At 43.7% G+C, this 16201-nt stretch overlaps 1 protein-coding gene and 1 long non-coding RNA gene across 5 annotated transcripts in view; both read right to left on the bottom strand.

Moving 5' to 3' along the window:
• Nucleotides 1-16201, bottom strand: part of LOC132086111 (ubiquitin-associated protein 1-like) — an 86955-nt gene that overhangs the window by 60778 nt on the left and 9976 nt on the right. For all 4 annotated transcript variants that reach the window (XM_059491565.1, XM_059491567.1, XM_059491564.1 and 1 more), the window contains exon 2: nt 9225-9265. In XM_059491565.1, the coding sequence (XP_059347548.1) occupies nt 9225-9258 (34 nt within the window). In that variant the 5' untranslated portion in view covers nt 9259-9265. The remainder of the gene's footprint in view (nt 1-9224; nt 9266-16201) is intronic.
• LOC132086113 (uncharacterized) lies at nt 112-7355 on the bottom strand. The gene is made up of 2 exons (XR_009420360.1): nt 5164-7355; nt 112-3125 (listed from the first exon to the last, which is right to left on the bottom strand). It is a non-coding gene; the product is annotated as an uncharacterized LOC132086113 (long non-coding RNA).

Genomic DNA, 16201 nt, shown 5'->3' with positions numbered 1-16201 from the left:
ACTAGTTGACAGGTGTCTGTTAAGGAAGGCAGGAGCCTCCCTTGAAATGGAAAATGTAAAACCCCTCCTTCCGAAATATGATTTTGAAATTAGGGAGCACTCAGGAAAAAATATGGGAATAGGAATAACAGCTGTTTATTAGGAAAATTAAAAATACAAATGCAATTGTACAAACAAAAGAAAAACAACTGACAGAGTCAGAATACAACCTAACATGCTGTTGGTCAGGATGTTGGTAGCAGTCCAATTAAATGGTGGCTGCAGTCCTCCTGGAGTGACAGATGTGGTTCTGTTGAAGCACTGATCTTGTAGAAGTGTGTAGTTTTCCTCTGAAAGTCCGGTGGTGTAGATGGCCCTCGTCTTCCTCTGGGAATCCAGTGGGATAAGGCTGTCTGTGGTGTTCTAAATCTCAGATTATATCCAGGTAGGAATGCTTGGCTCCTCCCCCTGGGCAGAGCATCTCACAATGGGACTATGTAATTTTATCAGTCATGCAGTGAGACTCAATGGCCCATTAACAGAGGATATTTCCCCAGAGAGAGGATTGGTTGTGGAAGAGATAAAGAAAACTGCTGAATTAACAGAAGATAAATGCCCCACCTCTATCAGATGGCAATAGGTTACACACCCCCGGCCACATCTTGCAACCTAAGACATTATCCACCCCTTATTCTATTAATATCTGCATCATACCCAAATCAATAAACTCTACACAATGAAACCTTATACACAGTTCTCACTTAAGACTAGGTTTCCCTGTGGTACACAACGGGCTTCTCCATCTTTCTGCATTACCCACCAAGTGTAACTAGGTCCTTGAGCAAAAACAATGCCATGGATGGGTTTACATTTGCTTGAGGTGGGACTAATCCAAACAGTCTTTCCTAAAATACCATTCACTAGTACATGGACTTCATCTCCATCGACTGTGTGCAAGGGTTCAGACAGGACAGGACCAGCTCAATTGATGGACCCTTGGGTGTTGACCATTCAGGTAGCTTTTGCTAAGTTAATTTCCCAATTCCTAAAGGTACCCCTGCCAAGTGCCTTCAGGATAGTCTTAAGTAGTCCATTCCACCGTTCAACTTTCCCAGCAGCTGGTGCATAAGGGATATGATATACCCATTCAATACCATGTTCTCTGGCCCAGGTGTTTATAAGGCCATTCTTGAAATGGGTCCTGTTGTCTGACTCAGTTCTCTCAGGGGTGCCATGTCTCCACAGGACTTGCTTTTCCAGGTGCAGATGCTGTTCTGAGCAGTAGTATGAGACACAGAGTAGGTCTCCAGCCATCCAGTAGTGACTTCCAACATGGTCAGCACATAGCGCTTGCCTCAGCGTATGTGGGGCAGTGTGATGTAGTCACTCTCTCAGGCTTCCCCATACATATATTTGGACCACCACCCCACCATACCATAGGGGCTTCACCTACTTGGCCTGCTTGATCTCAGCACATGTCTCACAGTCATGGAAAACCTGAGAAATACTGTCCATGTTTAGATTCCCCCCTCGGTCTCATGCCCACTTACAGGTAGCATCTCTGCCCTGATGACCTGAGGCATCATGGGCCCATTGAGCTAGGAACAACTCTCCCTTGTGTTACCAATCTAAGTCTATCTTTGACATCTATATCTTTGCAACCTGATCTACCTGCTTGTTGTTTCGGTGTTCCTCGTTAGCCCAACTCTTGGGGACATGGGCATCTACATGACGGACTTTCACAGGTAGTTTCTCTACCCTGGTAACGATGTCTTTCCAGTCATCAGCAGCCCAGATTGGTTTTCCTCTACACTGCCAGTTGGCCTTTTTTCACCTCTCCAGCCAGCCCCAAAGAACATTGGCTACCATTCATAAATTGGTATAAAGGTATAGCTTTGGCCATTTCTCTCTTTCTGCAATGTCCAGAGCCAGCTGATCAGCGTTGAGTTCAGCAAGTTGACTAGATCCACCTTCTCCTTCAGTAGCTTGTGCAACCTGTTGTGTTTGACCCCATACGGCTGCTTTCCATTTTCATTTTACCTGTACGATGTGACAGCAATCGTCAGTGGAAAGAGCGTATTGTGTTTCTTCTGCTGGTAGTAGGTTGTATGGTGGAGCTTCTTCAGCCCATATCACTTGTCCCTGCTCTTCGTCATCAGTGAGACCAAAGTTTTCACCTTCAGGCCAATTTGTAATTACCTCCATAATCTCAGGGCAATTCAGTTTTCCAATACAGGTGTGCTGTATGATGAGAGCAATCCACTTGCTTCAGGTGGCATTGGTGCCATAGTGGGTAGAGGGAACCTTTGCTTTGAACATCTACCCCAGCACCGGTAGTCGAGGTAGCAGGAGGAGTTGTGCTTCCATGCCAATCACCTCCGAGGTAGCTTGAACTCCTTCATAGGCTGCTAAGACTTCCTTCCCTGTGGGAGTGTAGTTGGCTTCGGCTCCTCTCTAACTTCAGCTCCAGAATCCCAATGGTCAGCCTGGAGTCTCCCCACGCACCTTCTGCCACAGGCTCCAGGACAAGTCACTGTTCCTGGCTGCAGAGTAGAGCACATTCTTCACCTCTGGTCCCGTCCTCACTGGGCCAAGCACTACTGCATGAGCGATCTCCCGCTTGATCTGGGCAAAAGCTTGTTGCTGCTCAGGGCCCCAGTGGAAATCATTCTTCTTGCAGGTAACCAGGTAGAGAGGGCTCACAATCTGGCTGTATTCAGGAATGTGCATTCTCCAAAAACTTATGATGCCTACAAAAGCCTGTGTTTCCTTCCTGCTGGTCAGTGGAGACATTGCTGTGATCTTATTGATGACCTCAGTGGGAATCTAACACCATCCATCTTGCAACTTTACCCTCAAGAACTGGATCTCTCAGGCAGGTCCTTTGACTTTCCTCTTCTTAATGGCGTGGCCGGCTTCCAGTAGAATCTGGATGATCCTCTCTCCTTTCTCAAATATTTCCATTGATGTGTTCCCCCACACAATGATGTCATCGATACACTGCAGACATTTGGGAGCTTCACCCTTTTCCAGTGCAGTCTGGGTCAGTCCATGGCAGACGGTGGGACTGTGTTTTCACTCCTGGGGCAGCTGGTTCCAAGTGTACTGCACATCCCTCCAGATGAAAGCAATTTGAGGTCTGCATTCTGTGGCCATAGGAATGGAGAAAAATGTATTAGCAATGTCAATAGTGGCATACCACTTTGCTGCCTTGGAATTCAGATCGTACTGGAGTTCCAGCATGTCTAGCACAGCAGCGCTCAGCCGCGGAGTCACTTCATTCAATGCACGATAGTCTAGAGTCAATCTCCATTCTCCTTCAGATTTCTGCATAGGCCAAATAAGGCTGTTGAAGGGTGAGTGGGCCTTACTGACCACTCCTTGGCTCTCCAGCTCACGGAGCATTTTGTGGATGGGGATCACAGCATCTCAATTCCTCCGATACTGCCGGCAGTGCGCCGTCAAGGTGGCAATTGGTACTCATTGCTCTTCCACCCTCAGGAGTCCTACTGCAGATGGGTTTTCTGATAGTCTAGGCAAGGTGTTGAACTGCTTAACGTCCTGTGCTGTTGCATTGTGATTTCAGGGTTTACCTCGGAACCTTGGGTCTCTCCCCTGATAATTCCCTGCCAGGTGTGTCAGTCACCTCTCCTTTCCCCTGCTGAGTACTGTCTGTCAATCTTGGCATTCCAGAAAGGCGTCAAGTGATTGGCAGATTCAAAAGATGCCCTCTACCCCTGGGGGGACATTGGGCCATCCAGGTGTCCTTTGTCCTTTAAGACCTCCTCTCATGTACCTGGTTGGTGGGCTTCCTACCCCTTCCCTCCCCATCTCCCTGGGGTTAAAAGAGCCAGCAACCATGTGGTTCGGAGAGTTCTGTTGGAGCTGTTGCTGGATTCCGAGGCCTGTGGGTCTGAATAAAACTCTGGATCAAAACCCTCCATCAGAACCAACTCCTTTCCTTTGCTATCACCTTAAAGCTTCTCTGTCAGAGGTAAACTTGAGGAGCAGACCCTGTTACGGGGGAAGCTCCATCCCGCAGCCACCGGAGTTCCTGCATGCCTGGACTTGTCTCCAAACACCCAGCTGCAGTACAGAGCTATCCAAAGGTGTCTCTGGGGTGAAACACCACAGTTACCACTATTTGGTTAAGCACCAAGGGTCAGACAAGCTCAGGCACATCCCATCCGGCTATATTGGTATTATTCCAATACTCTGCCTCTACAGTAGCTCTTCCAAAAGCCCACCTGAGTCCCTTTGGGTCTTTGCAATAGCCAGTCTGAAGGAAGACTATGCCCAGAATACACGGGGCCTCTGGGCCGGCCACAATAGGATGTTTTTGCCACTCCTTCCCAGTCAGGCTCACCTCAGCTTCCAACAGGGTCAATTGCTGTGATCTCCCTATCACCCCAGCAATGGAAACAGGTTCTGCCCCAACATGTCCTGATGGCATTAGGTTACTATGCGCACCAGCATCAACTATGACTTCATATTTTTCTGGCTCTGGTGTGCCAGGCCATCAGATCAACACAGTCCAAAAGACCTGGTTTTCCCATGCCTCTTCCTGGCTAGAGGCAGGGCCCCTCTAATCCTGGTTATTATTTCTTTCCTGGGTGTACATACTAGAGGTTCCTTCAAGGGAATCTGACAGATCATACCCAGCAGCTCAGTCATGGGAGTTTGAGGCTACCTTTACTTTAGTGGAACTCCTTCGATTAGTGTTTCCCTCTGTGAGTTGACGCACCCATACTGCCAGGACAGAAGTAGGTTTCCCATCCCACCTCCCCATGGTCACACAGGAAGAACCACAGGTCAGCTTGTGGGGTGTATCCTCTCTCTCTAGCTGGGGGATGTTGGGCTCTGACTTTGGGGCCTGTGACTCGCACTGGTGCCATATGGGAACTGTTCCTCCTCACCTCCTCCCTCACCACCTCTCTCCTCCTTTTTGAGGTCCTTAACCATGTCAGAAACATGAGTCTGCATTGGGCCATTGATCATACTCTCATAATTTCCAAGCTTGTTGGCAACAGAACCTACTGTCTCTCAGTTGGTATTGGCATCAATCATTGCAATGAAGGTGGTGTATTGAGATGGCCCTAGATTTGCCATATTCCACAAGATTTGTCCTGTGCACCTGGCCTTGTCAGGGTCATTATCATGCTGTCCATCTCTCCCAAAGCATACCTCCAATACTGCCACTTCTCTCAGCTGTTGGATCCCTTCCTCCAGGGTCTTCCAGCACATTCTATGGTGGTGCTCCTGCATTCTCTCCCTGTGGAAAAACCTTTCTCTTACACTCATTAAAAGCCGCTCCCAGAGGGAAAGGGACCCTGGTTCCCTTACAAAAATCTGATTAATACATGAGTCTGGGGTCAAGGGTCCCAAATTCCTTGCCTCACCACCATCCAGTTGCACACTTGCACCCATAAGGTCCCAGAGCTGGAGTAAGCCAGTTGTATAAGCCTCACATCCCTGTCGTACAGTATCTTGGTGCAGATTATGGAGACTTTCATACATCAGGGACTTGGTGATGATCTCAACTGTTGGCTCCCCTGTGGGTTGTGAGGGCCCTCTTTTGTTATCCTTATCTGGGTGCTTTGATTTCATCTTGGACTTCCTCATTTCCACAGGGGCAACTACTGCTGGCTGTGACTGCCCTTGCGGTTCAGCTGGAACCTGGATGGTTGTAACATCTGTGGGTTCTACTGCTGCACCATTAGACTCTCCTTCTTTGAGGTAGGGGAAGTGTTTCTAACCAGCTGGGGAAATGTACTCCTTCAGCATTTGGCTCATTTCACGTATCTCCTTCACCAGAACCCCCACTCAATCTGGGTGGTTCATTTCTGAGGTGGGCTGTGGGGCAGGGTAGGGCTCTGGGACAGCAGCATCCCTAGTCCCCAGGGCAGTGTCAGGTTCTGGGGCAGCATCCCTGTTTTCTGGGGTAGGTGTCAGGGTGGTTATTCAAGTCAATCTTCACTTATCTCTGAATGCTAAATAGAACAGGCCTATCAGCAACACTAGCCATTGTATATCATTAGCATTTAGAGAAGATTTGAACCCTTCAAAAACTGGTGGGGCAGATGCAAAGAGCTGGGTGAAGGGTTGGGAGAAATTTTCACCCAGTGCCATTTCCTCCCAGTAAGTACGATTATTAAAGTAACCCCCAAAAAATACAGTTAGTGTGTGATAGCGCTGAATCCATGTGCCCGCCTTCCAGAGGAAGTTACAAATCCATTAGTTCCTCACCTTAGTAACGCATAAAGCAAAGTGGATAACAGCCACAGCAGTCTTAGTTATAGGACCCATGTTTAGATAAGGGCCTGCAAATGGGAGAAATATAGCCACAACCACGTGCCACCCAAACCAGGGTAAGCTAGACCACATGGTGACACTTAACGAGGTTTCTATATCAGCACAAAAAAATAGATTATTTAAGAACTGTTATTCCCTTTTTGTTTCTATGCCCTCGAGCCCCACATTAGGTGCCAAAATCTGTCTTGGTTTGAAAAGACAGGTGTCTGCTAAGGAAGGAAGAAGCCTTCCTTGAAATGGAAAATTTAAACCCTCTCCCTCCAAATTATTATAATTTTGAAATTAAGGGGCTCTCAGGCAAAGATATGGGAATAGGAATAACAGTTCTTTATTAGGAAAATTAAAAATACAAATGCAATAGTACAAAAACCCTCAAAAAAATGCTGACAGAGTGAGAATACGACCTGACATCCTGTTGTTGGTCAGAGTATTGGTAGCAGTCCGATTAAATGGTGGCTGCAGTCCTCCTGGAGTGACAGATGTGGTTCTGTTGAAGCAGTGATCCTATAGAAGGGTGTTGTTTTCCTCTGGAGACCCAGTGGTGGTATATAGATGGGTCTGGGAATCCAGTGGAGAAGAAAGCTGCTCTTCTGGGAATCCAGTGGGAAAAGGCTGGCTCTGGTGTTCTAAATCCCAGATTATATCCAGGTAGGAATGCTTGGTTCCTCCCTCTGGGCAGAGCATCTCACAATGGGATGATGTAATTTTATCAGAAATGCAATGAGACTCAATGGCCCATTAACAGAAGATATTTCCTGGAGGAAGGATTGGTTGTGGAATAAAGAAAACTGCCCAATTAACAGAAGATAACTGCCCCACCTCTAACAGTGGTAATAGAATACACACCCCCAGCTACATTTTGCAACCTAAGACAGCTGCTCTAAACCTTTTGCCACAGTTCTCTGATTTTCTGAAGTTGCCAATAAAGTTTTTCTTCTTGTTTTGACCTCTTGAGACTATCTTGTTGGTATTTCTCCCATGCATGTAACTCAGAGTACATGAAAAAAAAACATAAGCCCTTTTAAGTGCCTCATCAAGTGACAATTTTGTTGTCTTAAAGTAGCAGAATTGAAACATTTCAGATAAAACCAGTTACTAGTTATAAATGGGGAACAGTTTTGAAACCAAGTGGAACTTAGTTTTCGTGGTCACAAAACACACATAATTCTCAGAAATTGCAAGTAGGAGCTTTCAAGTTATATAGTGACAGTGAGAATACAACTATATTAACATACTGCACTTGATATAACAAACCTTTTGTGCAATAGATGAGAGCTGTATTTCTAGATGGTACCTATTACTGAAACTTAAGCTTGAATTTCCAATTATTCAAATGACAAGAGCATTTGAAGTTACACGCTTAGGCATAGTTATAGGTGTATGCTAAGAATACCTTCCAAAACAGGAAAAGTGTTCCTTCCTCTCCATCCATACCCTATGTTCCCATCTTCATCTCCATCTGAACACAGTCCTGAGTAGGTGCTTTAGGTGGCTCTGCTTGAGCAGGGTTTTGGACATGACCATCTCCAGAGGTCCCTTCCAGCCTCAATCATTCTGTGATTCAACAACAGTCCTCTAACCTCCAATAAGCAGCTCAATAATAAGTATAAGAGATACATCAACTATATTGACTGATTCTATCAGCCTGCCAGAGACACTGAACTGATAAAAAACAGGTAGCTGTTCAACTAGATGCTTTACAGCAAGCCAAAATTCACTCGGTCAAAATAATTCTTAACAACCCTGGAGAAAACTGAAAAGAATTGCCTTGCTAATTACTTTAGACATAATAAGCCAAGGAAGTTGCTCTACTACTCCTCAGAAACAATACCATGGCAGTGTCACTGGTATCATTAGGAACAGAAAGTACACAGAAGAGTAGACAAGTTAAGCAGCCAGCTTACAGTACCATTTATTTTGATTTTGTTATTTTGAAGCCAGGAACATGTTCCACCACAGCATACTGTTTTGAGAAATATTTAAGACAGATTGAATTCTAGCTCTGAGAGGTGTCTTTGCTAGTCTGGTTTAGGAAGCAAAAGAGAAGTAAAAATAGACTCAGAAGACAAGCAGATCAGAATGTTCATAGATACAAGAGAACAAGTGGTAAAAAGCCGGCAGATAGTAAATAAATAAATTCATTATCTTGCAGCAGGATCACCGGGCCACAAAGGAGACCATATAAAAATTGAGTTTTGATTGGTCATTTTTATTAATCCTTAACCACGTATTTAAGTGAGGCATTTCTTATTCTGTAGTTCAACTTTTTACTTGCAAGATTGAATAAAAAGCTGAAAGAAAAATGGAATTCCCCAGGACTCTCTTATCAGAAAAATTACCCAGAAAGATCAATGCTAAGTTTCTATAGCATGAAAAATTGTGTTAGAAATTTCACATGAACTGCCCTGTACTGCATTGAATGATTGCTGATTTGAAGAAGATACATGACATACAACAAACTGGACTTTAATGTTCCACAGAAATATTAATCCTCAAGAGATAAGCACATATACAGGTAAATAATTTTTATTATACCAATCATCTTCATGACACTATGCATCTCAAATGTGGAAGAAAATATTCTCTTCCCTTGCCTGCTGAACCAGATTAGTCTAATTTAGGAAAAAAATTCACTGCTGAGCAAAAAGCATAGTTCTATGATATATTAAAAGCTTCACTTTCAATCCAGCTGTTCACATGACTTCCATAGAAAGGAGCTACAAATCTAGTGTCCACTTCAGTAAACATCAAATCAGTATCACAACTGCAGTTCAGCTTTGATTTTGAAGGGGGAAGTGAGGGGAAGGAGAAGGTATTATTCTGTCATGAGCTGAACAGATTAGTTTCTATGGACTATCTAGGCTGAGACATGAGTCAGCAGCAATAGTAGGATTCATCTTATTGAAGAGACAGGAATACCAAATTTTACTTACCATGAGACTCAGATCCCAACTTCTTAGAAGCCATTTAGAACCTGAAAAACATTTTAAAACAGCTTTAACAACATGTAGTACAGCATAAGTCTATGCAATTCTACACTGTCTTATCTCTAGATTAAGGGACATGTTGCAGACACTTGCTGTTTATCCTGTTCCCAAGACAGATAAGAAAAAATATTTTATAGCTCTGAAAATTAATTAGGCAAATAACTTAGCCCAGGGTATGACAATCTAACTGGCAAAATGAAGAAGAAAGGTCAAAACAGAGCCAAGAAGCAGCTAGGTTGATCAGAAAGGCAGTTTTCCAGATCACAGTGCTCAGAGGCTGCTCTGTCCCAGCACCATAAAGCACACCCTGCCTCCCCTAGCATTAAGACTAGCCCTTCCTACTGGAAATACCACACTTATTCTCTTCAGTTTAATCCTCACTGCTCTAAAAAGGGATACTATCATACTAGGTATGCAGTCAGCCAGCATGGCACTTGTCTTGACACAGTGGATAATGCACAACAGAGCTATATAATAAATGGTACCATTAGGAAGATATTTTTGGATACACACAAGAAAACAATGTTAACAAGAGGCCTCATTCACTGCCCACAGAATTTTATTAGCAGCTTAAAATTTGGATGCAAATCCTACATGGTCAAGATGTTAAACACAGAAGCGCCTAGCCAGCTTTTAACAGTCAGCCTGTCCTGCGAAAGAGCTGATCCAGCATGCTCATGGTGTGTTCAATAACATAATTGGTTCTTTTGCTAGATTAGAAATACATCACAATACCTTTCTTAAGATACCACAGCATAATTCTTCAAATAAATTATTTTTAAAGTCCTCCTTGTGGCATTATACGTAACAAAGAATCAGAGTTTCCCTTTGTTTCTGAAGCCTTCCAGCTATATGAAATATCCAACAGCCATTTTTCCAAAACATTATCTGGTTGTTGTGGTTTAACGTAGTTTGGTTTTTAGTTAAGGAAAAAATCCATGAGCTACAGAAGTGATTCCCTGTAAGGACCTTGGCAGCTTCCTTCAGACCTGAAAGAACCAACCAGACAGCTAGTTTTGAATATTGACACCCTGTTAAATCACTTAAGAGAGCTGAATATGGTTCTGTGAAATCACATTTAAAAATGAACAAACGCCGGGAAAAACTCTCTTGCTTCCAGCTTTTGAACAGGTAACTGGACGCTGGCCGAGCTAGGCTCTGCTCCGCGGCACAGCCTGGCCAGCTCAGCCCGTGTCACAGCTCAGCTGAGATTCTGCCACGAGCAAGTTCCAACCACGGGTGATGGGCCAGGCCGGCTCTGCTCGGCTTCGGGTGGAACCAAACCGGGCCCTGTTCCAGCCGTGAGCTGCCGAGCTATCCTGCTGGCACCGTGGAAAATCATGCGGCTAAGAACAGAGGCGGCCCAGCAGCCCCACGCAGAAAGCAGCCCCGCGGCTGGAACTGAACGCGGCAGGGGCCGGAAAACAGCCATGCAGTCAAAGCAGCCGCTGCCCGGCAGAGATCACATGACCACCCACAGGGCTGGGTGAGACATTAACTCATTCAGTGCACAGATGAAACTTGCAGACATCAATCCTCTCTCGAGTGAGAGAAAAAGGACATGGGGAAGACACGTAAAGAAAACAAAATGGAGACACCGAGGTCAGTGAAAAAGGAGTCAAATCCCAGATGGTAGGAGAATGAGGAGATGCCTTAGTCTTGGGCTGAAATTCTCTTGTAAGGCTTTGGTGAAGATATAATTAATACACAACACTTTTTTCCTGTAACTCATGAAATGCATTGGGGGGATGTAGCATTCTAGTCATAGCCGTGAGCAGAAGCACCAGTGTTGAAGCAAGCAGATGTTGAAGTAGCTGTGATCTAATGAAAAGCTTGAACAGAGAGAGATGAGAAACCTGGCCTCAGGGATGGGAGAAGAAAACCTCTGTTCCCAGAGATAAAACAAAAAAACTTTTGTTTCTATACTAGAACAGCTCATCCTTAAAATTGCACCCCAATAAGCTGAGATAACCCATGGTGGTATTTGCGGGAAGACTACCAAACCATGGGAGGGACTTCACGACTGCAGATTTCTGGCCGGCTGCTATTCGTGAAAATTAAAACCATGAGAGAACTGTTTCTTGTGGAAAAGTCTCCATGGTATGGCATGAGAGGCTGCTCTCCCTAAGTAAACTGAAGAAAGATTATTTTAGAAGTGGTAAACTGACTGAAAATACCAAATTTTGTCTCTTTATGTTGTCAGTGGGAAAAGAAAGAGGAGTTGGGGGGAGAAGAAGTGTTCTGAAGGTTTATTCTGATTTATTATTTTTCTTTTAGTTCTGTTAATAAAGTTTTCTTTATACCCTTTAAAGTTTTGAGCCTGCTTTGCTCTCTTCCTAATCCTTATCTCGCAGCAGAAAATTAGTAAATAATTCTAGTGGGTGCACTGGCGTTTGGCCAGTGCTAGACCCACTACACTGGTACACCCCACCAGCAGCAGACAGCACTCAAAGCACAACGTGGAGCAGATCTAACATTCACATCCATCATTCCCCTACCAAGATCTTACTCTTAGCCTCATTGTTTCCATTGCTGATTCTAACTACTTATGTTACCTTAAAGGGTGTCATAAGGTGAGGATTATACAGACATCTTAGCTATTCCTCCTGATAGCTGCTGACATATCTGGAGGCAGGAAGAGCCAGTTTCAAGTACTTTAGGAAAGCCCCTTTTGCTGTGCTCTGTGGAATCCTCTGAATCCCTCCCCCTCAGGGAAATCCCCAGGGCCTTGCCTTGGAATAATATACCATAGTTTTCCTCACCTAGGCTAAAGAGAGGACCTAGCCCATGGTGCTCTGCAGCACTACTGCAGATCTACATTAGATTTCTTCCCTCATTGGCCAGTCGACACTGCCCACCCCAATTATTCATCCCTCATTCCCCCTGCAGGTTGCTGCCCTTTACCCTGCCCTTTGCACTGCCCTGTACCCTCAGGTCATTGGTCACTGACCCCATACTTAAGTCTGTGCAAACCACATGGTTTTGTCTTTGCCCCTGATCCCTTCAGCACGCTTTGGAATAAACCTTCACTGGAATACATTATACAAAGATTCTTCTTGTCTTTCCTCTGCTGAGCCATCTGTGGCGTGTGTGTGTGCATGGACTTGAAATGGCTGTTCTGGTGGTCTTACTCTGAGCGGCTTCTGAAGGAGACGCTTCAAAGAAGGTTGCAGCATTTCTACCACCCTGCCACTCTGCAACAGTGCTCAAGTCCCTTTCAACATTTTGTTGAAATCAATAGGTGAACCAACCATATTGGCTAATGGAATTTCAACACACAGCTAAAGCCAAAGCTGTATGGAGATTACCTGGGTGCAACCAGACTGTGAAACACAGTGAGCAGGAGCTGGGCCATGGTCAAGTGAGTCATGCTGGGCAGCTCCAGGTGTACCTTGTACATAAGTGTCATTCTGCTCAACATTTGTCAGGTTCCTCTCAGCACATCTCACCATCTCGGTCAACATTGGCGTTATGTCCAAAACCAATCCACTAAAGCCAGAGAACTGGTTTCAGCACTAGCTGGCAACTGCTTCTCAGAAGCAAACAAAACATAGCAGTTTCAAAGGCAGAAGAAAAAGGTGGTGAAACAGTGCTGAGCCTGCCACCTCAGGAAGGATGTTAAGGGCAAAGCCACAAGACCACCCAGTACAGTTGCATGTCAACCACTAGAGATGAATGGGCTTTATTAGTCCCAGTGCCACAGAGGGGGAGATCAGACTGCAGACTACAGCACCCTGAATACCTTGAATACTACCTACACATGAAATAGGCTTCACCTTTCAGACACAGATCACACTGTCAGACAAGCTGCTACATTGCTCGTTCCTCTGTATGAGAGTAGCAATTAAGATGCCAACTTGATATGTTATTATCAAAAAAGCCAGGCCACGTGAAATCATACAGACTCCATGTACCTCACTGGTCTTCTGTATGTCATTGGAGACTGTGAGGCACTGTCTGCAAGCATGTACTATGGTTGCCAATCGTTCACTACTATTATAGCAGAGTTGAACTTGGGAGAAGGCCTCTACACACTTTCTTTAATTTCTCCATGTTTGTCTTGCTTCTAGTTTTTACCTCAGACTGAAAAGCAAGTGCTACTTTTCTAAAGGATTTCATTTTTTTAATGAAAGTAACCTACTCACTTTGGCAACTCAATTGACAAGGAAGTTTTTTCAATGCAGAACCAGTTATCTACGGGCAATAGGGTTTATGCTGTCTACCTCATTTACCAGAAGTCTCTTACTCCAGACTGTACCTACATAAAGGACATTGAAAAGAAAATTCAAAGAGATAATTTTTACAATGGTAATTTATAACCCTTCTCCAGTAGGCCATTGCAAGGACATTTTCAGTTTACCATCTCACACACTGATCTTGGGCAACAGAACATTAAGTCACCATGACAAAATCAATTTACTCCAGGGACACTAGTAGCAATGCATAAAAATCCTGCAAAGATAAAGATGTGCACATCTAGCATCCAGGGAGGTTTTAAGTAGTATATCAATCTGGAGCTGCATAAATCCTTGGATGCATCCTCAGTGTCAAAATATCCCACATAAACAATAAGTATCTTGCTTTTGTCAGCAATCTTGTAGTAAAATCCTAGTGCGGACCAGGCATCTGCATTAAGTTTAAGGCACAGTGGGAAAAAATTATTCCTCTGCCATATTCAACACTTTATTTTAACTACAGAACTAGATAAGGCACATAAATAGCAAACTAATCATGAAATGCACCATTTCTAGAGAGACAATCACACTGTAGATTCAAGTAACATTTGAGTTTATATCACGCTAGCTCTTCCTGATGCGCTGTGTGTGTACTTCTTAAGAGACCATTACTGCAGAAGGTACTGTCAAAATTGTTAAACACTGCACACAGTAACACTAGAACAGGCTGCCAGCCACATTTCATCACATTTCCAAAAAACTTTTAGTTAAAATAGTGTCTTACAACTAATCAGATTTGATAGGCTATTCAGAGACCACTATCATAAGCATCTTGCTGTTGCTCTGTCTTGCTGGCTTGGAGGGAAAAAAAAAATTTAAAATTGCAGCCAGTTAGAAAGTTACTGATGTTGCTACTATGCTTCTGGGTCTGAACTATATTTGCTTTAGTCAAAGTTGCTATACTGTGCAGTAAAGGTTTGTTTACATTTGTTACTGCTCCTTTAGAAATTTAAAGGACTTGCTCCCAAAGCCTTACTCCAAATGAGTTAACGGAAGACTGCAGCCCTATCATTGTTGCCTCTGGAGAACAAAGTCCAGAACAGGATGCTGAAGGGCATCTGTGGGAATGGCACATAGAGGAACAAATTTTGGTCTGATGCTTTACTGCATGTTTTAAGTTGACAAAGAACATAAAACACCTTTCCTGATCTAGGGAAACAAGTTAGCTGCATAGTACTACAAGGTTTTCTTAAAGCCACCTACAAGCTCACTCCTATAAATGTAGACATCCTTAGCCTCATTCTCGGTTCTGGCTAATTATCTGAAGAGGAGATCAGGACTACAGGTGCCTAAAATTATAAGCAACTTTAATGTCAGCAGCCACCAAGGCAACCTCTTCCCTTCCTGTATGTTCATTTTCCACTTAACACTGAGTCAACAGGGCAACATTTTTAAAACCAGACAATCAGAGGAACATGGCATACCAAAGCCCAAGATGAGAGCAGAGGATCTCAGAGTTATGATGATAAAAGGGGAGGAGGGGGACTCATACAGGGAAGCAACCACAAAAACAAACAAAAAACATACAGATGCAGAAACAGAGAAGTGACAAGACAGAACTGATGACAGAAACAACTGGCACAAAGAGAGAGATGACAAGTTGGAAAGGCTTGAAGGGACAACACAGGTAACCAAGACAGCCCACCTGACATGTCACCACTTAAACCCGAATGACTATTTACTTGTGCTGCCAGATAACAAGGAGAACATAGAGAAGTGTGACTTGGTACAGGCAAGGTATCAAAGGGAGAGTCTCATAAACAGATGAAGAAAAAATTTACTACCACGAGAAGCTGCTAGGAAGTTGGGGTATTTTTCAATTATAATTTTATTTTGATGTTCTTTCTACTGGTGTTTTCCTTGAAGTTTATATCTACATTCCTTTCCTACTGAAAGAGCTCTGACTGGTCAAATTGGAAGCATCCTATTGATAATGGTACCTGAAACACCTTTCTCAGTGATAACTCAAGCCAATTTAACTATTTGTTGAGAAGAATTGGTCTTTTGTTGCTATATCCTTCATTTTGGGGTGCAACTGTGTCTAGATTCCAGACCACATGAATTTTCTGAAGTAACTCCCACCTTCTGAGGAAAGTATTATGGGTCAGAGGAAATCAAAGTGCCCCAAGTTATCAACTATAATCAATGTAGCACATCTGTGATTTTCAGAGAAAAAAATCTTGCAATTTCCATTTTGCCTTCTGATACTCATTGTGTAGCCTAAGAACACACAACTGAGGATGCACCATTCACTCTGAAAACTACAAAAATACCCAAAAAACCCCAACTTTAAAGAGATTATTTTTTGCTGCCTATATTACATTAATTAACTATTACTGATTGTACAGTGAAAAGCACTTTAATTCCAGTGATTGATTTCTAATGCACCACAGGTATTTCAGATTTAGACAGTGGTTTAAGTTTTTACTGCAACTACTTGTTTCAGTGCAAGTGAAAGGCTAAACCAACATCAGCATTCTGTATATAATGCAAGACAGAGCAACAAGACGTTTGTAACAGTGGTCCCTGAATAGCCTTTCAAATCTGATTAGTTGCAAGACACTAATTAAGTTTTTTGAAAAGGAGGTGATGAAATGTGGCTGGCAGCCTGTTCTAGTGTTACTGTGTGCAATGCTTAAAAATTCTGTTTGCTGTATATACAACAAAACCAGAAGTAGACAGTGCCTG

Source organism: Ammospiza nelsoni, chromosome W (genome assembly GCF_027579445.1).
Source record: "Ammospiza nelsoni isolate bAmmNel1 chromosome W, bAmmNel1.pri, whole genome shotgun sequence".
Lineage (NCBI taxonomy): Eukaryota > Metazoa > Chordata > Aves > Passeriformes > Passerellidae > Ammospiza > Ammospiza nelsoni.
Note: the sequence above shows the minus strand (reverse complement) of the source record. Positions and strands in the feature narration are given on the sequence as shown.